Source organism: Papio anubis, chromosome 4 (genome assembly GCF_008728515.1).
Source record: "Papio anubis isolate 15944 chromosome 4, Panubis1.0, whole genome shotgun sequence".
NCBI classification, from domain to species: Eukaryota; Metazoa; Chordata; class Mammalia; order Primates; family Cercopithecidae; genus Papio; species Papio anubis.
Window position 1 is genome coordinate 126,317,324 of NC_044979.1, and position 26,336 is coordinate 126,343,659.

General features: G+C 39.8%; 1 protein-coding gene across 5 annotated transcripts in view; it reads left to right on the plus strand.

The window, feature by feature from the left end:
- LOC101013768 (zinc finger protein 92) overlaps positions 1-26,336 on the plus strand; it is a 138,100-nt gene that overhangs the window by 91,883 nt on the left and 19,881 nt on the right. The window contains exons 1-2 of one of the 5 annotated variants that reach the window (XM_031665434.1): positions 8,478-8,539; positions 14,550-14,809. The exons of 1 other annotated variant lie outside the window; for it this stretch is intronic. In XM_031665434.1, coding sequence (XP_031521294.1) covers positions 8,506-8,539; positions 14,550-14,809 — 294 coding nt within the window. In that variant the 5' untranslated portion in view covers positions 8,478-8,505. Of the gene's footprint in view, positions 1-8,477; positions 8,540-14,549; positions 14,810-26,336 lie in introns of those variants that run through there. 3 more of the 5 variants (XM_031665435.1, XM_031665439.1, XM_031665438.1) reach the window with 3 other exon arrangements.

A 26,336-nucleotide genomic window follows, 5' to 3' on the forward strand; every position in this document is an offset into this window, starting at 1 on the left:
TAAATGAAGAAAAACTGTTTGTTCTAAAAATATCAGAAAACATCAGAGTGTTCATATTAAACGATATTTTAGAAAACAGCAAAGTGTTCACATTAAATGATATTTTTCAGATTCAGTAAATGTAAAAAAATAAATATAGCCAAAATAATCATCAGATAATTCACAGGAGAAATCACTAAGGCACACACAACACTTTAGACATTAAGCAGAGTGTTGATTATAGAGATTAATCCAAAATTAAGGCAGGGCTGGGTGGCTCATGCCAATCCCAGCACTTTCAGAGGCCAAGGCAGGTGGATTTCTTGAGGTCAGGAGTTCAAGACCAGCCTGGCAAACATGATGAAATTCTGTATCTACTAAAAATTAAAACAATTTACCAGAACCATAGTGGTGTGGCGCCTGTCCTCCCAGCTACTCGAGAGGCTGAGGCAGGAGAATCATTTAAACCCGGGAGGCAGAGGTTACGGTGACTCAAGATAGCACCACTGCACTCCAGCCTAAGTGACGGAGCAAGACTTTGTCTCAAAAAAAAGTTAAAATACATAATTTATTTTTATGTAAAACTAAAAGAAGCAAGAGTTTGATCTTTGAAGAGTTATAATTATGTTTGAAGTTTATTGTTTTATATTGAGATAAGCTTAGATTTTTTGAAATGTGAATATTGATGTAATTAAACTCTCATCACTTGATGCTATGCCTTCATTTGTAGCATTTATTAAAAAGCATTTGATCAATTGTTGCTGCATTAAAGCTATAAGAAGTTCTTCTGTATTAGATTGACATCATTCATATTCTTTTCATGAAATATTATGGATACTGAAATTTAAGATGCACGATCTTTATTAAGCACATAAATGACAGAATAAGAAATATTATAATCATCAGATGTCATCAAATCACTGCAATACATCAACAATTTATTAGAAATTAGACTTAGTATAGGGTCTAACTGAAAACACAATTGTTGCTGACAAGCATATTGCTAATTTCAAGACACTTAATTCTCAGATGCCCTAGGAAAAAGCATAGGCAGGGGAAGCATAGGCAAAAGTAGCACACAGAAAGACTCTGGAGGGACTTGGTCACAAATACTGTGTTGCCAATATTAGAAAACTGTAAAAGTTCTAATGGAAGTTTTTTTATGTGTGTTTGTTTTGTTTTGTTTTTTGGTTTTTGGTTTTTTTAAGACAGAGTCTCACTCTGTCACCCAGGCTGGAGTGAAGTGGCTCAATTTTGGCTCACTGCAACCTCTACCTCCCGGTTCAAGAGATTCTCCTGCCTCAGCCTCCTGAGTAACTGGGATTACAGGCATGCACCACCACACCTGACTAATTTTTGTATTTTTAGTAGAGATAGGGTTTCACCATGTTAGTCAGGCTGGTCTTGAACTCCTGACCTCGTAATCTGCCTGCCTCGGCCACCTAAAGTGCTGGGATTACAGGTGTGAGCCACCGCGCCTGGCCAGTTTTTTGTTTCTTTTTGTTGTTGTTGTTGTCGATTGTTTTCTGATCATCCTAACTAAGATATTAGTGAATAAACACTTTTTTTAAATCTAAAGGCTTCCAATATCCTTTGTCATCATGTCCATGTGCATAACAATAAAGAGATAATGAGAGTCATACTGTCAAATATTAAATTTGGAGGGATATTTCCAAGTTGGAAATTGGAATTTAAAGAAAAGCATCTTTTGCTTTTCATGTACACTGAAAGTAGTTGAAGTTCTTTTCTCTCTGACATTACTATCTCTAAGTCCACAACACAGACACACAGAATTTAAAATGTCTTATCTAATATTAAGACACTTATGTGATTACATAATTTTGTACTGTTTAATTTTCTTATCAATTTTATGCCCTCATTGGTCACAAATAATTATTATCAATATCTTTTTTCTTTTGATTTCAAAGTACCCTTACTTCAAACTCTCTGTCTTTCATTTTAAGAATCATAGACAACAAAAGGACACTATCCCTACTGAAATAAAACATTAACGTATACATTTTATTAACAAAATTGAAACATACTTTTCAAATTTGTGAATATATCTTAAAAAGCAAATTGCAAATTTAAAATTGTATGAGACTGTATAAGTAAAAAATTCAGAGTTTTTTTTGTTTTTGTTTTTTTGTTTTAAGACAGAGACTCACTCTGTCACCCAGGCTGGAGTGCAGTGGTGCCATCTCGGCTGACTGCAGCCTCCGCATCCTGGATTCCAGCGATTCTCCTGGTTCAGCCTCTTTAGTATCTGGGATTACAGGCGTGCACCACCATGTCTGGCTAATTTTTGTATTTTTAGTAGAGATGGGGTTTCACCATGTTGGTCAGGCTGGTCTCAAACTGCTGACCTCAGGTGATCCACCCGCCTCAGCCTCCCAAAGTGCTAGGATAACAGGCATAAGCCACGGCGCCCGGCCCAGAGGTTTTTTTTTTAATAAAAAGGGAATGCTGTCTTCTTCAATTTTTGCAGATTATTATTCTTTTATTGCTAAAAAGTGTTACCCAGCTGATTAACATGAGTAATATTTTATAACTTAGTTTCGTGATGAGATATGAAATACTATAACTGAATTTATGTTTATATTTATAATTATACTTACTATTAAAAGCTTCTATATCTGTTATTTAGTAACTCTACAAAAATTTAATAAATGCCAAATGCAGATATTTCTAGTTTATAAAAATTAGAACATTTTTGTATTAGCAATTGCTATAACAGAATTAAACTTTTTTAATGGTTATCTGCTACAAGCTAATAAATGAGAAAGGCTGAATAATAATCTTAGGGTTTATTACATCTCAATTTTAAATGGTTGTAAAGAGTATAAAATATACTAAAGTATTTCCAATTCTGAAAAAAAAAATGGGCAGGTGCTGTGGCTCATGCCTGTAATCCTAGCACTTTGGGAGGCCGAGGCAGGTGGATCACCTGAGGTCAGGAGTTAAAAATACAAAAGGTGGATCACCTGAGGTCAGGAGTTAAAAATACAAAAATTAGCCGGGCATGGTGGCAAACACCTGTAATCCCAGCTACCCAGCAGGCTGAGGCAGAAGAATCGCTTGAACCAGGTAGACAGAGGTTGCAGTGAGCCAAGATCACTCTATTGCACTCCAGTCTGGGCGATAAGAGTGAGACTCTGTCTCAAAAAAAAAAAAAAAAAAAAAAAAAGGATGACTGAATTCTGAACAAGTTCCAATATCTTTTATAATAATAACATTCAAAATTTTAGTTATATATATACCATAAATTAAAATTAGAAAAATGAGAAAATGTAAATGCAATTCTAATTCAAAGGTAACAAATTCTTTCAAAATTTTTAAAATCCTTTCAAAATTTATAGCCTAATAAAATTAAAGAAATTGATCTTTTAATTTGGAAACTTCTACTGCATTTAGCTGTTACTCAGTAAGATATATTACTGAAATTATTAGAAGGGAATTATTTTAGCACTTTATTGAGAAAATTCTACCTCATTCCATCACTTACCTGAGTCTTGAACTCTCACTGTTAATAATGCTGACAAATAGACATTTACCCAAATGAGTCCTGAAGTGAGTCTATGTATGAGGGATGAGGCCCCCAATATATACTTACAAGGAAGTAATGCCATTAGCTCATCCCCCTCCAGGCCCATAATTTTAATGTAAACTCTGTAAGGATGACAAGCCCTAGCTTTCTGATAATTAGAAATGGAGCCACAAAAGGAAAAACTGAACTGAATTACTAGAAAACACAATAGGAATAACTGGGTTTTAAATTATTCTGTGTGAGCTCACTCTTCCAGGTAACTTTGGCCTGGTAGATTGTATGGTCTTAGTCTTTGGCAACAAAACCAATACCTCCTAATAACCAAAACATTAAAATAAATAGAAAACAGTGCCAGATTTCCCAATGTATGCCCACCGGTTGAAGTGATTCAGGGTGTCTTCTATGTATATTCTCCAATGGTCTCTAGTTTTTTCACAGTCAGAATTACACCAAAAGTACCTTTGTGGGAATTAGAAAAATGCTACCTCTATCAGACTTCCATATGCAAAGTCCTCAGTCTTGCAGACAACACATCTGTGAGCCAGTGGACCAGACATGGGAGCAAAATACAGGCTGCTTTTCAGCGCTTCTCTCTACTAACTTGTTTAGGTGCATTTACTAAGAGCAGAATGCCTCCATTTTAAACTCCTTGAGTTTTGAGATAACCTGTCTTCTTCAAGAGATCTTGGCTGGGCGTGGTAGCTCACACCTGTAATCCTAGCACTTTGGGAGGCTGAGGTGGGTAGATCACCTGAGGTCAGGAGTTCAAGACCAGCCTGGCCAACATAGTGAAACCTATGTTGAACCTAAAAGTTAACCTTTTAGTCTCTACTAAAAATACAAAAATTAGCTGGGTGTGGTGGCGGGCGCCTGTAATCCCAGCTACTCGGGAGGCTGAGACAGGAGAATCGCTGGAACCCAGGAGGCGGAGGTTACATGAGCCGAGCCGAGATCCGGCCACTGCACTCCAGCCTGGGAGACGAGAGTTGCACTCTTGTCTCAAAAAAAGAAACAAATGAACAACAACAAAAAAAGAGATCTTACTTAGATATGATGTATCGAGCAGTTCTTGTGGTGAATTTGGTCAACCCATTCTTCTATCTCCTCTGCGGCTTATGCTCATAGGAGTGTTTCCTTTCATAGACTAACAGGAAAGTACCCACTTTTTAGCAATCTTTTTCTTTCTGTAAGCCTATGAATCTTAAAACAGAACAATAGTTCAGCTGGTTTATGTTCAGCATGATATGCTGTCATGTGTCATCTTTGATTCTTTAAAAAATTCCTCCTCAGCTGGGCACGGTGGCTTATGCCTGTAATCCCAGCACTTTGGGAGGCTGAGGCGGGCAGATCACGAAGAGGCAGGAGAATAGCTTGAACTGGGAGGCAGAGGCTGCAGTGAGATGAGATTGTGCCACTGCACTCCAGCCTGGGCAACAAGAGCCAGACTCTGTCTCAAAAAAATAAATAAAAAAAAGAATAATAATAATAGCTCCTCATTTGACCTCAGTCAGAACTACTCACCTTATCACCTTATATAATTTTTCATTTTCTTTTCTTTTTTTTTCTTGTTTTTTTTTTTTTTTTTTTTTTTGAGACGGAGTTTCGCTTTTGTTGTCCAGGCTGGAGTATAGTGGTGTGACCTCGACTCACTGCAAATCCCGCCTCCCGAGTTCAAGTGGTTCTCCTGTCTCACCCTCTGGAGTAGCTGGGATTACAGGCACCTGCCACCATGCCTGGCTGTGTTTTTGTATTTTTAGTAGAGACAAGGTTTCACCATGTTGGCCAGGCTGGTCTTAAACTCCTGACCTCAGGTGATCCACCTGCCTCAGCCTCCCAAAGTGCTAGGATTACAGGCATGAGCACCGCGCCTGGCTCACCTTATATACTTTTATTGTCCACAAGTTTTATTCTCACTGCTGTCTCCAACCCAATTTAATATATTATGTTCTGCCATTGATAGGCCTTCCTATGTTAACCCAGTTGGCATTTTTAGGTATTGATTTGTCCTCTTGAAAGGCCTTTCAAGTTTAATTGAAATTCGTTTCCATTTTTCAAAGAAAAACTGTGATGTAAAAATCCTGTACTAAGAAAATATATTTATTAAAACTAAAACCTTTTAGTTTTAATAACTAAGACCTTAGTTATAAAGGCTTTAGTTAGTAAACTATATAAGCCTCAGTTATTAAGGTTTTAATGATTAAAACTAATAACTCTTGAAAGCCTTTCACGATCAATTGAAATTTTTTTATTCCTCAAAGAAAAATTGTCATCTAAAAATCCTATATTGAGAAAATCTATTTATTAAAACTAAATGTAAAATAAACACATTCCAGAGCAAAAAAACTGAGAAACTTTGGTGCTAGCCAACCCATCTTACAGAAAATATTGAATGAAGATTCTTAAGGCTAAAGTCAACTGACCACAGATAATTTGAATTCACATAAAATGACAAAGAGTATTGGTAAATGTAATTGTTATTACAAAAGAAAGTATAAAAGAATATTACTTTTTCTTTATGATTTTAGTTCATTTCAAACAATTGTATAAAAATATGAATATAGGCTGGGCATGGTGGCTCATGCCTGTAATCCAGCACTTTGGGAGGCCAACGCGGGCAGATCATGAGGTCAGGAGTTCGAGATCAGCCTGATCAACATGGTGAAACCCCATCTCTACTAAAAATACAAAAATTATCTGGGCGTGGTGGTGCACACCTGTAGTTCCAGCTACTCCAGAGGCAGAGGCAGTAGAATCACTTGAACCTGGAAGGCAGAGGTTGCAGTGAGCAGCCTAGCGACAGAGCGAGACTCCATCTCTAATTCTAATTGTAAGAATTAGAGAAACAGCTAAGGGTATAATTCCAAAAATATGTGAAGAAAATTATGAAAGAAATTAGACTGTTACACAGTAATAGTTCTCTTAATGCAAAACAAAGCAGAAGTAGAAAAATGTAACAAAATGCATGAGATATATAGAAAAGAAAATAATATAACAAATATAAGCACAGCTATATAAATAATAACATACTTATAAAAAAGATTAAACAGGGCCAGGCGCAGTGGCTCATGCCTATAATCCCAGCACTTTGGGAGGCCAAGGCAGGCGGATCACTTGAGGTCAGGAGTTTGAGAGCAGCCTGGCCAACATGGTGAAACCCCATCTCTACCAATAATGCAAAAATTACCTGGGTGTGGTGGTGCATGCCTGTAGTCCCAGTTACTCAGGAGGCTGAGGCATGAGAATCTCTTGAACCCGGGAGGTGGAGTTGCAGTGACCCAAGATCACGCCAATGCACTGCTTCAATGCCATAGAAATAAAAAATACAATTTAAATATTTAACAAATGCAATGTGTGTTCTCTAACCGTAGTGAAAGAAAATTAGAAACTGATGATAGTGATAAATCTGTACAGATACGTAGACATTTCTCCTTGAAGGTGAAAAGAAAATTATCCTGAATAAAGTGCTTGTAAAAGTACACCCTCAGGTAAAGCAGGCTTGCTTCTTTGTCAGATTTATCCATGCTTAGTCCAGCCTTAGAGAATTTTTTCTTGGCTCTATTTCTTAATAGGCTCCATGCTGAACTCAGTAATTATAGCTAAGAAACAGTAGCAAAGTTAGAAAGACCACCTTTTGAACTAAATTACGACTTCCTGAAATTTATCTTGAAATCCTTTTGTCCAAAAAAAAAAAAAAAAAAAAATCTATGTCTATAAAGGAAATCTCCATTTGTAAGGTGTCTGCAATACATTAAAAATATTTGGTTGAACATTGTGGCTCATGCCTGTAATCCCAGCACTTTAGGAGGCTGAGGAGTGTGGATAACTTGAGGTCAGGAATTTGAGACCAACCTGGCCAACATGGTGAAACCCCATCTCTACTAAAAATACAAAAAAAATAAAAAAATTAGCCAGCTGTGGTGGCAGGTGCCTGTAATCCCAGCTACTTTGGAGGCCGAGGCAATAGAATTGCTTGAGCCCAGGAGGCAGAGGTTGCAGTGAGCCAAGATCAGGCTATTTCACTCCAGCCTGGGTGACAGAAAAAAAAAAAATTAGAATTGTTTTAAATTTACACAAGTCATACATTTAATATGCTTTTCTGACCATCTTCTCTTAACTAAACTTTTATTTACACTGTATTTTCCTTGGTTGAAAAAATAATACAACATTTTAGCCTAAATTGTTAGTTCTGTGCTTTAGAAATATACGTTTTTTGTTTCACCTAAGTTGTCCCATTAGAAACGCAAACTTGTTGCCTAGATAAAAATTGCTTGCAGCAATGAAACAGGCAGCTGGAAGTTTGATAGGCTAAATGAGAAAAATAAAAAGTATTTAAAAGCCAGCAGATGAAAATTGTTTAGAAAAGCTGTAAGATCTGCTTCTATATATTTGTCCTTATGTCTATATGTGTTATGTGTATGTGACCATACTTGGCAAATGAAGGTAGTTTTTAACTTGTTGGTTAAATAGAAATAGCTTTGTAGGCCCGGCACAGTGGCTCACACCTATAATCCCAGCACTTTGGGAGGCCAAATCACTTGAGGTCAGTAGTTCGAGACAGACCTAGCCAACATGGCAAAACCCCATCTCTACTAAAAACACAAAAATTAGCTGGGTGTGGTGGTGGGTGCCTGTAATCCCAGTGACTTGGGAGGCTGAGGCAGAAAATCACTTGAACCTGGGAGGCAGAGGTTGCAGTGAGCCAAGATCATGCCACTGCGCTCCAGCCTGGGCAATAGAGTAAGACTCCATCTCAAGGAGAAAAAAAAAAAGTCTTCATAATAATCATTTAAATATAATTCAATACTTCAGCAAATTTTTGGTTTTGAGCCTGTGGACTCAGGTGTCAGGCACTCAGGTGCCATGTTGAGGCTTGGCAACAAGTTCTCAGTGCCTACACTGGCAGCTACCAGACAGAATCAAGCCCAATATGACTCCTTCTTCTCTGTTCCAGCTTTGCCTCCTCGCTCTTCTTTAAGAGGATGGATTTTTCTTCTGCCCTGTGCTCCACACCTGGTATGTAAATTCACAACTTACTCAAAACCTGCCTTTCATAGCTATCTTGTGTGCTGCATGCTTACTTAAGAGCGAAGATGACTGGGAAATACAATGAGAATAATGCCTGTTTCATAGTTTCAAAATCCTTTAATATAATTTAAAATATTAAAATCATATTATGGTAATTTAATAATAATCATAACATTTCTGAGTCATTTTTGTGTTAAAATACTAAAACATTGGCCAGGCGCAGTGGCTCATGCCTGTAATCCCAGCACTGTGGGAGGCTGACGCAGGCAGATCACAAGATCAGGAGTTTGAGACCAGCCTGGCCACATGACGAAACCCCGTCTCTACTAAAAATACAAAAAAAGGTAAAAAGGTAAAAATCACTAGACCTAGCAGACATGCTTAGTATGCCCCCAAGAAGCAACTGTAGATTATATATGTTACACCATCTCAAAAAAACTAACAAACAAAACATACAATCCTAAGAAGACAACTGAAACTTTGTGTACATTTCTGCTACATGGTAGGCCAGTTAAACATTTATACAGATATTTTATTGTAATTTTTAATGCATGTTTCCTGGTAGTATAAAAGCTTTCTTATGCAAGAAGGCTGATGTTATAACAGAAGCTTAAAGGATATTAGGAAACATGTTTTCTTCATGGGACATTTCTGAAAAAGTCTCTAATGATAAGGATACTTATTTCATTAGAATAGTTGTAAAACGGTTAAATAAAGTATTATAGATCCACTAGTATTGAGCAAAGCTAAGTAAATTGATTGGATTGCTTTTGCAGTTGCAGATTGATGACAATCAGATCCACTTAGAGTGGAAAAAATGTGTTGACCCTTATAAAATAGTCACTGGAAGGCCTATGCCCCTAATAATAGAACCTCATGCATCTTCTGCTACCGAAGTCTAATTATCACTAAATTCAGCAAGGCTTTAATGCATTATGGCCAAGCATATTTTCACCAGGCAAAGAAAGCTAATAGTCTACTGACTGAGGATAGTAAAACCCTTTATACTCTAGAACCCAGAGATTGAGTCTGCTTGCATCTGCACTGCAGCAAGACTTGAGGATCTTGAACCTTGATTTGATAATCTTATAACTCAGAAGGGGCCCTCCAATCTCTTGCAATTGTTAAGGTAAAGCTACCAGGGAAGATTCTTCTCAAAAGAAGACAGCAACCTTGATGTAAATAGCTGTTTACACAAGATCAAAAATCAAGACATCTCTGCTATCATGACACTCTTAGTTCACAGATTTTTTTATGGCTCTATAAATAACAACAATAAAAAAGGGGTCTCTTGTGTGCACTCATGGGTTATACTTTTATATGTAGAGAATTTTGCACCAAACCTTATATAAGAACAAACTTAGGCCTTGATAGGTAAAAGATGAAGGGCCAGCGTAGGTGAGAAATTTTAATGGGACATTTGTTGCCTTATAATACCAGAAACAGAATATTGGTCCACTGCTGTTAACCTACTTCATAAGTTAAAGAGAGCTTGTTCAGAATTGGTTAGGGAGCATTGCCAGGAAGCCATTACTCCTCTGAATGGGCATAATTTTTAGGTCTTTTTTTCCCATGGTTTAGAGTAAATGAGGTAATGGTTAGAAATTTATCCCCCATAATTGGTTCTATAGCAGATTCTACCATAAAGGCTATGGTTGGTTACATGATAGACTTTAAACTTTCTGGTTAAAGTTGTGCTAAATAATGAATTTCTCTGGATTGCTTACTGGATAAACAAAGAAGTATCTGTGCAGTTGCTAATACTTGTATTTGCACTAGAGAAATACATTGGCTATTACAGAGATTCAGTTACAGGAGATTAATGAATAGGATGCTTGGTTGAAATGAAGAGATGTTTATCTAGCTAATTATTTGATTTATTTAATTTTAGTTGGTTTGTTCATGGGGACCCTGGCTAAAAAGCATACTTCAATCTCTTGGTATTACCCTCCTGATGTCAAAATAGTAGTCTCCCTACCGCACTGTATTCTCTCAAAAGTTATAAATGTTTGCATGCAGTCATCTCTAGAATGTCAAATGGTGTCTCATTAACTGGAATAACAAAAACTCAAAGACATATGTAACCATGAGGACACCATAACCTATAACATAACAGATAAGGACAAAAACCCAAAACAATGGAAACTAAGTGGCGCTAAGGCCCTGAGTTTTGGTCACAATCTGACCTACATGAGAACTTAACCAAATGGAAAGAATTTTTAAAACAAAATTATCGGAGGCCACTATTCGTGACTGAGCGTGTGCACTAGGCCCAAGCAGACCAAACCAAACCAAAATGGAGTCCCTCATGCTAAATGTCACATAAACTGAAAATTTAAGGAAAGAGGTAGATCCTTAAGATCTATAGGCCAGGTTTTGTTTTTCTTGTGTAAACAGTAGATTTCAACACAAGGAGATCCTCTTACTGTAAGCCTTTAAGAAATATAATAACCTGAAGCCCTTATTTCCACTTTACAAAACCCACAGTTCCTTTACTTCACAGTGGGATTTGAAACTAAATAAGTACATTTTTAATGGTGACAGATTGATATCAATGTCTAAAGTTTTGGTCTACATCTGAAAATTGAGAAGGTAACCAAATGGGAGAAATTGTTAAATTAATTATAGCCTAAACCTGCCCCCTTTCCTGTATAAGTTTGGTCAATAGGTGTTTTTCAAGATAGTAAACTGAAACCTAACTAGATATGTAAGTAGACTGTAACACATTCTTGTACCAACCACTCTGTTTTTGCCAATAAAAAAGTTAACTGTTCAAACAATGTTCAAATAAGGCAAATCCCAAGCTGTAATCCATCTGGCTGTTTCAGTACCTCACTTTCATTTTCTCTGTGTCATTTTGCTTTTTCTGTCCATAAATCTTTTTCCACCAGGTGGCTGTGCTGGAGTCTCTCTGAGCCTACTTCTGGATCCACAGGCTGCCTCATTTGCAAATTATTTTTTGCTCAATTAAACTCTGATTGGTTTTAAAGTTGGTTGTTTTTAAGTTTTCAAATTTTTTACAATAAAAAATAATGTGTTGGGCTTTGATTTTCTAAACTCATCCCTCAGTGATTTTCCTGAATTATTCTACATTCTTTCAAAATGCTTCTGCAATTTCTTTCTTTCTTTTTTTTTTTAACTTTCGAGATAGGGTCTCACTGTATCACCCAGACTAGAGTGCAGTGGTGTAACCAGTTATGGCTCACAGCCTTGACCTTCCTTGCTCAAGCAATCCTCCTCCCTCAGCTCCCCGAGTGACTGGGACTACAGGCATGCACCATTATACCATTATGCCCAGCTAATTTTTTAGCTTTTTTCATGAAGACAGGATCTTACTATGTTGCCCATGCTGCACTTGAACTCCTGAGCTCAAGTGATTCTCCCACCTCAGCCTCCCAAAGTGCTAAAATTACAGATATGAGCCACTGAGTGCATCTGCAGTTCTTGAGAGGAGTATTACCAATAATTAAACAGTACTATATGGTCACAAATTCGAAAGGAATCTGGCATCTATTCTAGAAGTGTCACTCTCCAGGATTTCAAGCATCTAAGGCAGTTACTTTAGTAGTGTTATTTATGGAGGTGCATGGGCTTTGGGGTCAGACAGAGTTGATCCTGAATCTCAGCCCAGCCACTTAGTAGCTGTGGGTCTTTGGACAAGTTTCTTGATGTGCAAGAGTTCTATAAACCACATATGCAAAAAATAAGGCGGAATGATACTGATTGCAAAAATGGTAGCAATTTTTTATCCCTTCTATATCCATGCCCATTGCCAGGAACTTTTACAGCTGTTCCCATTGAGATCCAGAATCTGTTTTCTGAAACCTAGATCTGGCTGGCCTTATTTGCTCAAGGCAGTAAAAATATGTGAACATGACAGTGTGCTAGTTTGGGGACTAGCAGTCTTGAATGCTTCTGTTTTTCTCTCACAGTGCTGCCATCTCCATGAAAAAAAGCCCATGCTAGGCAGCTGGAGGATAACATACCATGGGGGAGGAGAAGCAAGGTGTCCCTGTTGACAGCTCCAGAAGCAGAAGCTCACATCCAGAAGTACAGCTGCCTAGTTAACAAGCAGCTGATAACACATGTCTGAAGGAGCTCAGCTGAGATCAGAAGAATTGCTCCACTGAGCCCAGCTTAAATGACTGACCATTTCAATTGTGAGCTAAGAAGCCTTGGCTGGGCTGGGCCCGGTGGCTCATGCCTGTAATCCCAGCACTTTGGGAGGTTGGGGTGGGTGGATCACCTGAGGTTGGGAGTTTGAGACCAGCCTGATCTACAAGGAGAAACCCTGACTCTACTAAAAATACAAAAGTAGCCGAGCGTGGTGGCGCATACCTGTAATCTCAGCTACTTGGGAGGCTGAGGCAGGAGAATCGCTTGAACCCAGGAGGCAGAGGTTGCCGTGAGCTGAGATTGCGCCATTGCACTCTAGCCTGGGCAACAAGAGCGAAACTTCGTATTTAAAAAAAAAAAAGTCTTGGTTGGTTTGTCATGCTGTAATACCTAACTAATACACGCACCCAGTGCAGTTAGGATGCCAGGATTTAATGGCAGGTTGATTAGTGGTTGTTATTCCAACAGTTGGCACCCTAAAGGTACTGATTTTTTTTTTTTTTCTGCTTTAAAGTTGGATGTTTTGTAAGAGCAATATTGAGTAATGCAGAAAAATATGTAGGCATGTTTGCATGTGATTGGTACTTGTACTCACATAATCCCCACACCACAGGAGAAAACAGATAAACACACCCTGGCCACTAGGGCCAGGCCAAATAGCAAGATAAGTTTACCTTGAATCTATTTTCTCTATATCTAAACACTGGAAGTGATGACTGTGGAGAGATCTGAAGATATAGAGTTTTAATCTCCTGTGGCCCCATCATCTTTTGTTTACTGTCTGATCTCTGGAAGAAAGGTGGGCAACAGGTGGCCAGCAGTGGTGTACCTGTGGTTATTTTATTCCTGCTGCCCTCTGCTCTTTCTATGGTGACTATCTGTTCCATCCTCAAAACTGAAGAAGGATGTTGATAAAGAGAGGCTGTCCCTTCACTTCTGGCAGAAAAGGGATGTTCAGGCCCTTCACCGTCCTGATGTCAGGGCTGCACTTCAATGTGGCAGCTATTGGCCATGTGTGGCTACTGGCTGCCTGGAATGTGGCTGGTCTGAACTGCAGTGTGCTAGAAAGGTAAAATACAGAGTTAATTTCAAAGATTCAGTTCCAAATAAATATATATACTTTATTAATAATTACATATCACGCACATATTAAAATGATAAGGTTTTAGATATATTGGGTTAAATTGTTACAATCAATTCCACCTGTTTCTTATTTATTTTTAAAGTTTGGCTCCTAAAAAATGTACAATTCATGTGTCGCCCACATTTTATTTCAGAGGATGGCCTTCTTTTTAAAATTTCAGGCTGCCTGCTTAAAAAACCAGAAGCCGGCTGGGCGCTGTGGCTCACGCCTGTAATCCCAGCACTTTGGGAGGCCAAGGTGGGTGGATCACGAGGCCAAGAGATCAAGACCATCCTGGCCAACATGGTGAAACCCCGTTTCTACTAAAAATACAAAAATTAGCTGGGTGTGGTGGTGCGTGCCTGTAGTCTCAGCTCCTTGGGAGGCTGAGGCAGGAGAATCGCTTGAACCCAGGAGGCAGAGGTTGCAGTGAGCTGAGATCGCGCCACTGCACTCCAGCCTGTCGACAGAGCTAGACTCCGTCTCAAAAAACAAAAAACAAAAACAAAACAAGAAAACCAGAAGCCAGGAAGGTCATAAAATCTGAAAATTTTGAATAATTGGTATTCTTTGCATTTGTGAATAGCCATATAATATATTATTTATAAATGCATATGGCCTTATTCACAAGGTTAAATGCAAATACCCTCTAGGGTGGGCCTGACTCAGCTCAGGGAGGAAGCCCTGTCTGAAAAGGCTACAGCTTAGGCTGTCACTCTTCCTTCAGCCCAGCATCTGATCACATCTCCTGTCACTCAGGGCCTGAAGGGGAGGAGGCCTTAAACGTTGCCCAATCAGGAACGCTGAGCTGGGAACCGTCCAATCAGGCACGCAGCTGGAGCGGACAGCACAGCTTCCGGGATTTGGCGGGGCCTTTGTCTCTTACTGCAGCCGGCGCTCCACGTCTCCTCTTCACTGCTCTGTCTCCTCTGCGTCCAGGGTCACATGTGACCCTGTTACCAGCAGGAACTTGGAGCTTCACAACTAAGACTCCAGGATCCCCTGGAAACCTAGAAATGGTGAGCCTGCTGGGTCCGACATCCCGAGAGACGGGGAGGGTCTGGTTGGAACCGGTTGGAAGTGGCTGTGGCGGGCCTCGGGCCTCCCCGCCGTCTGCTCCGAAATCGGCGGCCCGAGTTCTCCTTGGCGCAGCTCGGCCCTCAGTCTCCTTCAGCCATAAGATGGCGGCTGGGCTGACAGCCGGGACTCCGGGCGTCCTGTCTCCTCCCTGCGCAGTGACTGTGCTTTGGCCTGGAGCCCTCTATGGGCAGCTCTGCAGCCGCAGAACCGCATCTCGCCGAGTGTGCAGGGACGACGGGAGAATCGTCAGAGGAGAATCCTGACTGGGGGTGCGGGGTTTATGAATGGAAAGAGCTTTGGTCTGTGCGGTTCCCAGGTCCTCTTTTTTCCTGTTAAAAATTTATGGGAGTGAAGGTATTTTTATTAAAGAATTTAATCAAAGAGCGATTCAGGAAATTTGGAGCACCCAGCTATGGTTTGTAGTTTGCGGTCCATGGGAAGGGCTTAAAGCAAACACTTTTATAAGATGCATGATGAAAAAAAGTTTAATAATTGGTTAGGTACAGTTACGTCGTTTTTTAATTTGTATGATTAAGGTGGAAATTTCCTGGTCATGTAATCAGAGGTGGTCAGTTTACAGTTGGTTAAGCCTGAATTTTGTTCCCTCAGTGTTATTTACCCTCCCTTCCCTCCGCCAAAAATACATTCGAGTTTGATTTTTTCAAAGTTGGAACCCAGGGACTAGAGCCACCTCAGTCTAATTGCCTGCCACTTAATTATTTTCACATCCACAGGGGACTGATTTTCCCCTGCAATTTGCACATGTGTCCCAAGCAGGGTCTCAAGTCTACCCCCCATCCCCCATTCCTCCAGCTTAACTCTGGCTTGCAGTAAAATACTAAATTTCCAGGTCCTTCTGACATTCCCAAATGCCTACTTACCCTCCCTAATTCGCATTATCAACTGTGTTTCTTTAGTGTACATTTTCAATGCCGTATTTTAATTAATCACTTTTGACAAAGCATTGGATGGCACGTTTTAAAAGATTTGTTTCCTGTTTGTAAATATCTCCTATGAGAAGAAAGCAAAGAATAATCCGCTAACATTGTATTGTAAATCTCTGTGCCTCTTTTCTTTTTATCTTCCTTAGGCACAGTGATCTTATCAGAATGTTTTTGGGTCATGATTGCTTTCCCTTTGGAAACTTTAGGGGGTGATGTGTTCTCAGCCACCCTTCAGTTATTTTTCAGTACTGTCTGGGGCAAGATACCTTCCATGGCAATGTTTGCTAGAGCGTCTAGTAAATATCAGCTCCTGGGTCATTTTCTCTCGTAGAACAACCTGAAGTATGGAATGTAGCCTCTCAAGGGAGCAGGTGGATGCCCTGGGACCGAGAGGCATCTCCTGGGCTACTCTTCCTTTGAAAAGCTTACTCCTTGAGATATTAAGATTGTCTTCACTCTACCCAGCTTTCATTTCTTGGAGAAACATTGCTGGTCAGCCCATCAGATACTGGTATTGGGAGGAAAACACCAAAATTATTTCTGTCCCCAGGATTCTGTAAGATTTGTGAAAGAAAAAAAAAAAAAAAAGTATTCCAAAAGATACAACAAAACCCGTCCTGGAGATCGAGACCATCCTGGCCAATATGGTGAAAGCCCGCCTCTACTAAAATACAAATAATAAAATAAGCCAGGCGTGGTGGTGCATGCCTGTAATCCCAGCTACTCAGGAGGCTGAGGCAGGGAAATCGCTTGAACCCAGGAGGGGGAGATTCCAGTGAGCTGAGATCATGCCGCTGCACTCCAGCCTCCAGACTGTCTCAAACAAACGAACAAAAAACGACCCCAGTGAGAGGGTACAAGAACTTGCAAAGTAAAATACACCTGGGGTATAGTGTCTTCTGAGAGGGTGGTTACTGAGTCTCCTTCTATTGCCCAGGCTGGAGTGCAGTGGCGTGGTCTCAGCTCACTACAACCTCTGCCTTCCGGATTCAAATGATTCTCCTGCCTCAGCCTCCTGAGTAGCTGGAATTACAGGCACGCACAACCACGCCCGGCTAGTTTTTTGTATTTTAGTAGAGACTGGGTTTCACTGTGTTGCCCAGGCTGGTCTTGAACTCCTGAGCTCAGACAATCCTCCTGCCTTGGCCTCCCAAAGTGCTAGGATTACAGGCATGAGACACCACGCCTGCTGACAAATCTGTGTTCTGATCAGCACTGCCACTTCCTGGGTTTGTCATCTTGAAAAGATTTTTTTTACTTATTTTGACTTTCATTTTATTAGAGCTTGAAAGGTAAGGCATATTTACAAAGGGCATAAAAGAGGTGAGTTTCAGGAAAAAAATTAATATCTAATCACATATTCCATTTGTTAAAAATTCTTTTACCTTTTTCTTTTTTCCCAGAATGAATTTAGGAATTTTCTCACTTGTTGTTGTTGTTGTTTGAGACAGACTGTTGCTCTGTCACCCAGGCTGGAGTGCGGTGGTGTGATCTCGCCTCACTGCGACCTCTGCCTCGCAGGTTCAAGCGATTTTGCTGCCTCAGCCTCCTGAGTAGCTGAGATTACAGGTGCATGCCACCATACCCAGGTAATTTTTGTATTTTTGGTAGAGACGGGATTTCAACATGTTGGTCAGGTTGGTCTCGAACTCCTGACCTCGTGATCTGCCCACCTTGGCTTCCCAAAGAGCTGGGATTACAGTTGTGAGCCACCACGCCTAGCCCACTTGTGTTTTTTATGGCTGGGTAATTACAAACATAATTCTAAGGCTTAGCTTTTAGAATGCTACCAAGGAAAAGAATAGGGATAATCTCTCTTCCATTTTGGCTGTAGAAAATGAATACATTTCCACAAGAAAATGTGGTAGATAATTGGTGAGTTACATAGATTCACTTTGCAGAGTAAATTTGTTACAGTGAATATGTCCGTTCTGTACCATCTAATCTTGATTTCTGAGTTGCACGCTAAATTTTATGAGATTAAACTTGGTACCTACTAAAAGTATTCCCATATGACTACATGATTTTTAATGGAAATAATAAAATAATAAATCTGTTGTCTGAAGGTAATAGATACTTTTGCTTTTCTTATTGAGGTGTGAAATGTAAGCACCTTAAAATTTCCTTCACTCATATTTATACTGTGTTTGAGTAATTTTGCTGGATTTTTCAGACACTTAGTTTCAAAAACCAAGAGAGTGACTCTAACATGGAAATTAAAGTTTCAGCCCAGTGACTCCAAGCTATGGCTGTTATTGAGCCTGCAAAAGGAGGTTATTAAAGGCCCAGTTAGGTTCTTTTTGGGGAGCCTCCCCTGCAGATGTCCCAGCCTGCTCACCCCAGCCATGGAAGAAGCCTTTATACTGAGAGAAGCTACAGAGCCCTGGAAAGCTGGGGACCCACAGGCAGATGGAGTTAACATTAAGATGGAAGGGGATTGGGAGGGTCTTACTGAAGATAAAGCTGTCATTGTTTTGAGGCAGTTTCTAGAGGTAGTTTATTTTGAGGCAGTTACTCTTTTTTTTTTTTTTTTGAGATGGAGTCTTGCTCTGTTGCCAGGCTGGAGTGCAGTGGTGCAATTTAGACTCACTGCAGCCTCTGCATCCCAGGTTCAAGTGATTCTCCTGCGTCAGCCTCCTGAGTAGCTGGGACTACAGGCAGGTGCCACCATACCCAGCTAATTTTTGTATTTTTAGCAGAGACGGGATTTCACCATGTTGGTCAAGATGGTGTCCATCTCTTGACCACCTGATCCACCCACCTCGGCCTTCCAAAGTGTTGGGATTACAGGCATGCGTGCCCAGCCTGGCAGTTACTTTCTGAAATAAAACAAAGTTAGAATTATGTAAGAACATTTGAATTCCAAAGGAGTATTGTGGCAGGAGGAAGTACCAACTATAAGATCTTTAAGGACTGCAAAGTTTAGGCAGACAAGGGCTTTCTTTCATAGGGAAGAGCAAACAAGATTAGAAAGAAGGTGGGCGGGGAACTGCAAATAGAGGGAATCAAACTTTAGGCCTGGCATGGTGATTCACACCTGTAATCCCAGCACTTTGGAAGACAAAACTCAGCTGGGTGTGGTGGTGGACGACTGTAATCCCAGTTACTTAGGAGGCTGAGGCAGGAGAACCCCTTGAACCCAGGAGATGGAGGTTTCAGGGAACTGAGCATCACTGCACTCCAGCCTGGGTGACAGAGCAAGACTCTCTCTCCAAAAAAAAAAAAAAAAAAAAAATCAGATTTTAGATAAGAGAATGTTTTACCCTGAAGTCAGTATGTTCTTAGGAGGGACATAAAGTGGGGTTGTATGTTGGCTCAGACTGAAGGTAGCTCAAAGTGCAGGAGTTGGTGAGAAGGAGATAAGTAAAGTTTGATTAAGAAGTATATTTGGCCGGGCGTGGTGGCTCACGCCTGTAATCCCAGCACTTTGGGAGGCTGAGGCCGGCGGGTCACGAGGTCAGCAGATCGAGACCATCCTGGCTAACATGGTGAAACCCCGTCTCTACTAAAAATACAAAAAATTAGCCGGGTGTAGTGGCGGGCCACTGTGGTCCCAGCTACTCAGGAGGCTGAGGCAGGAGAATGGTGTGAACCTGGGAGGTGGAGCTTGCGGTGAGCCGAGTGGCGCCACTGCACTCCAGCTTGGGTGATAGAGCAAGACTCCGTCTCACAAAAAAAAAAAAAAAGTATTTTTCTTTTGACCACTGAAGCCAAATTCAGCTGATTTTTTTTAATGAGAAAAATAAAATGTGCAGTCTTTATCTGACTATGTGGTATGTAAGAAAAGAGTGTACCATCTAAGTCATAATGGTAAGGGTGGTTCTTTCCATAAACTGTTCCTGGAGAACACAAAGGATGGAGAATTTTATTAATCACAGCTGTTTACCATGATTATCTGTGTGCTTCATTTTTCCCTACATCTTTTTTCTGTCCTATACATTTTTTCCATTTGACTTTTCCCAGGTTGTATCATTTATAATAAACTGGTCAACATAACTACAGTGTTTTGCTGAGTTCTGTGAGCAGCTCTATCAAATTATTGAACTGGAGGGAGGTTATGGGAGTCCTCAGTTTTTAAGCAGTAGCTAAGAAGAATAGATGGACCCATGAGGTTTGTGACTGACATCTGCAGTGAGGACAATGTTGTGGGACTGAGCCCTGAATCAGGGTCTGTGCTGACTCTGGATAGTGTCAGAATTCAAATGTTAGAAAATGAGTTGGTGTTGGAGAATTGCTTGGTGTTCACCAATCTGTAGATTTGGGGACAGAAGAAAGATATCACAGAGGTCTGACCTGGAATGGAACTCTGGGTGTCTGGGAATGGGAGGCTCTGCTCTCCTGTACACCGGCTGTCACACTGCCCATTGTCCTAGGATTCCAGGTCTCCTGCCATGGTGAGAGAGGACTGAAAACTTAGAGGAAAGAAGCTCTGATAACAGACATCCTTTCCCCACAGCTGCCACCGCATGATTCCCATCCACTCACAAACATACTCACCAGACATTGATGTGCACACACTCCTCCCAGGACTAGGCACCACTCTCAGGAATTTCACCGCAGCATTTTTGAACCTGTTTCTTGCCCACAAAATTGTCTACAAGTGTCCTGGCATATCCCCATCTCCAGACACTGAATCTGCAGCAGCAACCTGCTTTCTCCCTCAGCCTGGAGTTCTGCATTCTGTACCACCTGTTCATAATCTCATCTGCCTGCATGGACACAAATACATCAGAGGACAGCCTCACCTGGGCCACTATCTGTAGCACAAACCAGTCCTTCCACCTACATTGCACTCTTCCCCCACCCATGGATCTTTTCTCTTTTAACTTTTATTTTTGGTTTCGGGGTACACATGCGGGATTGTTCTATAGGCAAAATTGTGTTGTGGGTGTTTGGTGTAGATTATTTTGTCTCTGAGGTACTAAGCGTAGAACCAAATGGGTATTTTTTTTCCTGATCCTCTTTGTCCTCCCATCCTCTACCCTCAACTAGGCCTCAGTGTTGTCTGTTATTCCTCTTATTGTCTCCATGTGTTATTATTTAGCTCTTTCTTATAAATGATAGCATGCATTTCGTTTTCTGTTTCTGCATTAGTTTTCTGAGGATAATGGTCTCCAGCTCCATCCATGTTGCTGCAAAGAAAATGATCTTGTTCTTGTTTTATGGCCATACAATATTCCATTATTTTTATGTGCCATATTTTGTTTTTATTAAATCTTTATTTTATTTATTTCTGAAGACAGGGTCTCACTCTGTCGCCCAGGCTGGAGTGCAGTGGCGTGATCTTGGCTCACTGCAGCCTCAATCTCAATCTTCCGGGCTCAAGCAGTTCTACCTACGCCCCCCAAGTAGCTGGGACTACAGCATGCACCACCACGCCTGGCTAACTTTTCTTTTTGTATTCTTTGTAGAAATGGGGTTTTGCCATGTTTCCCAGGCTGCTCTCCAACTCCTGAGCTCACGCAATCCACCTGCCTCACCCTGCCAAAGTGCTGGGATTACAGGCATGAACCACTGTGCCCAACCATAATGTATTTTCTTTAGCTTACCATTGAGGGTATTTAGGTTAATTCCATGTCTTTGGTACTACGAATAGTGCTTCAATGAACATGCATGTGCATGGGTCTTTATGATAGAATAATTTATATTCTTTGGATATATACCTAATTAGGAGGTGGGTCAAATGGTAATTCTGTTTTTAGTTTTGTAAGGAATTGTCACACTGCTTTTCACAATGGTTGAACTAATTTACATTCCCACCAGCAGAGTATAAGCATTCTCTTTACCCTGCAACTTTGCCAGCACATCTATTATTTTTTGACTTTTTTAGTAATTGCCATTCTTACTGGTGTGAGATGGTATCTCATTGTGGTGTTTTGTTTTTTTTTGTTTGTTTGCATTTCTCTAATGATTAGTGATGAGCAATTTTTAAATATGCTTGTTAGCCACATGTATGCTTTCTGTTTTTTCTTTTTTTTTTTTGAGATGGAGTCTCGCTCTGTCACCCAGGCTGGAGTGCAGTGGCACGATCTCGGCTCACTGCAACCTCCACCTCCTGGGTTCAAGCAGTTCTCCTCCCTCAGCCTCCCAAGTAGCTGGGATTACAGGCACGCCCCACCATGCTCGACTAATTTTTGTATTTTTTTTTTTTTGGTAGAGATGGGGTTTCACCATATTGGCCAGGCTGGTCTCGAACTCCTAACCTTATGATCTGCCCGCCTCAGCCTCCCAGAGTGCTAGGATTACAGGCGTGAGGCACCACACCCAACTGTTTTCTCTTGAAAAGCATGTGTTTATGTCCTTTGCCTACTTTTTAATAAGGTTTTTTTTTTTTTTGTAAACTTGCTTAAGTTCCTTATGGATTCTGGATATTAGATCTTTGTCAGAAGCATAGTTTGCAAATATTTTTCTTTATTCTCTAGGTTGTTTACTCTGTTGATAGTTTCTTGGGGTTTTTGTTTTTGTTTTCTGTGAAGATGCTTTTTAGTTTAATTTGGTCCCATTTATCTAATTTTGGTTTTGTGGTGATTGCTTTTGGTATCTTCTTCATAATATCGTTGGCCGTTTCTATGTCTAGAATTGTATTTCCTAGGTTATCTTCCAGGGTATTTTATAATTTTAAGTTTTACATTTAAGTCCTTAATTTATCTTGTGTTTATTTTTGGATATAGTGTAAGCAGGGAGTCGAGTTTTAATCTTTTACATAGTGCTAGCTAGTTATTACAACACCATTTATTAAATAGGGAATCTCCCCTACATTTCTTTTGTCAGCTTTGTCAAAAATAAGGTGATTGTAGGTGTGCCATATTGTTGCTGGGCTCTCTATTCTGTTGCATTGGTCTCTGAGCCTGTTTTTGTGCTAGTATCATGTTGCTGTGGTTACTGTAGCCCTATAGTATAGTTTGAAGTCCGGTAATGTGATGCTTCCAGCTTTGTTCTTTTTGCTTAGGGTTGCCTTTGCTATTTGGGCTCTTTTTTGGTTCTGTATAAATTAAAAACAAGTTTTTTCAGTTCTCAAGAATGTTGTTGGTAGTTTGATAGAAAGAGCGTTCGATTTGTAAATTTCTTTGGGCAGTTTGGCAATTTTAATGATATTTTTTGCTTTCTATTTTTTTGAGATGGAGTTTCACTCCTGTTGCCCAGGCTGGAATGCAGTGGCATGATCTCGGCTCACTGCAATCTCTGCCTCCCAGGTTCAAGTGACTTTCCTGCCTCAGCCTCCCAAGTAGCTAGGATTACAGGTGCGTGCTGCCATGCCTGGCTAATTTTTTGTAGTTTTAGTAGAGATGGGGTTTCACCATGTGTCTGTGAGGTGTTGTAGTCTCCCAGTATTACTGTGTCAGAGTCTTAAGTCTCTTCTTAGGTCTCTAAGAACTTGCTTTATTCATCTGCACTCATGAATTTTTTATAACACCTTTCTCTCTTCCACTGTTTTCCCCCATAAACATTCTTTCAAGTGCATACAGTATGCCCAAGACCTTAGATTCCTAAAGCCAGTGTCTACTGAAAATCAGATGTTGAAGAGATTAAGAACATGTCCAGAGACCTGGCTGTTGTAGGAGAAAATATAAATTAGAAAGAAGAGGCTTAATTCTTCTACCTGAAAATAAAAGAAAGTATTTTGCTCATCTCTTTTCTTAAAAGCATTTAAATTTACTTTTTTTTTGTTCTTTTGAAATATATGTAAATTATATTAACAGCCAAATAAGCTTTTTGTTATTCTTTTTGACTCAAAATTGTCTTTAGGATCTTGAATTCATTGCTTTGTTTTTGCTTTGGCAAAAGTTTATTTTTTTTCACTTTTAGTGTTTTAAAGTAGACACAGGGCCAGGCGCAGTGGCTCATGCCTGTAATGCCAGCACTTTGGGAGGCCGAGGTGGGAGGATCATGGGGTCAGGAGTTCGAGACCAGCCTGACCAACATGGTGAAACCCTATCTCTACTAAAAATACAAAAATTAGCCGGGCGAGGTGGCGTGCGCCTGTAATCTCGACTACTCAGGAGGCTGAGGCAGAAGAATCGCTTGAACCCGGGAGGTGGAGGTTGCTGTGAGCTGAGATCCTGCCACTGCACTCCAGCCTGGGTGATAGAGCAAGACTCTGTCTCAAAAAAAAATAAAAAAGTAGACACAGACTTGTTTAGGTTTAAGTTCATTTTAGGATTACAGAAGAGTCGAGCACAAAGATGGCATTAAATTCAGCAATACAGAATGATAAAGACTAAAAGATAGTGAGTAATTTTGACAAAAAACTGATTATCCAAGGTAATTATCTAGTATTTTCAGGCTAAAGTACTTACACTGCAAAAGCACGGTTCAGTGTATGAATAGTGGAGTCTGTAGTTGTATTTTGCTTTCTATTTATTACTTCAGAACAATTAGCATAGTTATGCATAATGTTTGTAGATAAATGCATTCATGTAAATTAAACAGTATTTTCTACATAGTATGAATTTAAGGCCACAGTATTTACTTGAAATGAATCCCTTGTTAATATTGTTGTTTATACTTTTTTTTTTCTTTTGAGATGGAGTGTCGCCCAGGCTGGAGTGCTGTGGTAAGATCTCAGCTCACTGCAACCTCTGCCTCCTGGGTTCAAGTGATTCTCCTGCCTCAGCCTCCTTAGTACCTGGGATTACAGGCACCCACCACCATGCCTGGCTAATTTTTTATATTTTTAGTAGAAATGGGGTTTTGCCATGTTGGCCAGGCTAGTCTTGAACTCCTGACCTTAGGTGACCTACCTGCCTCGGCCTCCCAAAGTGCTGGAATTACAGGCGTGAGCCACCACACCCAGCCTGTTATTTATACTTTTAAAATATAAAGTGTTTTAATTGAATTATGTTTACAGACAATTTTTAAAACTTCTACATACCTTATGACTTCTACATACCTTATGACTTTAATATATAAATATTAAAATATTTATACTTATTTACATCTGATATCCAAAGAAAATCCACTACCAAATCTTTACAGTAGATACTGGCATGACAGACTTATTAATTTATCCCATAGGGATAATTACAAATGAGCATGATTTTAGTGTTTTCCATTTCAGTAAATTGGAATGCTGCTGTTACAGGACAAATAAAGGTGATGTGGCCACCCAACAAACATAATAGCTCTTTAGTTAGCCATGTTGCAAGCTCAGATATATTTTACTATATGAACTAAATCAGATTCCAATTCTTTTTTTTTCTTACAGATCACTTTGCATTACTGAACTTTTTCAAATTACAGAATTCAACTCCAAAATAAATAAATGCCTATTAAATTGCTACTCACTTGCGTTTTTCTCTCCTAAAATTTTAACATAGCAAAGCATCTTAAAGACGTGTGAATAGGTTCAGTGCACTCTCAGTGGCTTACAATCATGAGGCAAATACCACATTTATCCACAAAAATATAAGATAAACAGATCAACATTTTAAAATATTGCTGACATAAAAGAAAAAAAATAAGCTACTATACTTTTACCACAATTATTTTGGTAGATGATAGTAGAACATTGTTTAAAATAATGCTCCTATACAGAACACATGCTGTGCTTGGTATACTTGGCACATTAGCAGTTGGTAACTGCTCAGCTTCCATCTGCAGCTTATCTAGCAGGACCCTTATTCAGGCCCACTTTCAAACCCTGAGCTCTGATATGCCTGTCTCCACAGGGACTATTCTGGTAGGAGTCTGACCCTTCTTCCTCCACCTACTCTTAAGACTTCAGTATTCCTCCAGATTCACACTTGCTGCCATCTCCATTTTCAGCAAAAATGCCTAGCACAAAACTCACAAAGCTGAGCATCTCCTCCGTAGTTGTTACCCCAGATGTTGTCTCTTCACTGACTAAATTATGACTATTAGATAAAGAGAATGGGTCTATCTACAAAAATAATTCTCCCTACTTTATAGTCACATCTCCTTCAATGCAAAAATACAGCTTGGTGATGCCTGTTTTATAACTTTAAAACATTCATTGAGTTTAGACAGAATATATACTGCTCTGAAGGTCCTTAAAATCTCTTCTTATTGTTTGTTTTTAAAATCATAAAAGTATAAAAACTGTAAACATTCTACTAAACATATCAGTAGAAACCCTGTTACCCTACTTTTTATTTAGTGGATCCAGAAAGAATAAAAGATTCCAATTCTTTGTCAAAAAATTCTGGTGGAAACTGTCAGATGTATTTCAGTATAGGACCCCCATCCAATGGCTAGGAGATGAGAGAGCAGCAGAGATGGAAAAGAAACCTTATAAAATTTTGCTGAGAATATGCCCCCTTTCTTTATAATGCTCATGTTTCTCATGCTGAGGGTAGCTGTGCACTTTGGCTGTTTACAGAGAAATGTGTTTTAGGGGAATATTTTCTGACTGACTTGATCAATCTTTTATCTGAGTTCTTTCTTAAGATTTTTTGTTTGTTTGTTTGTTTTGAGATGGAATCTTGCTCTGTCACCAGGCTGGAAGTGCAATGGCACTATCTCGGCTTACTGCAACCTCTGCCTCCCAGGTTCAGGTGGTTCT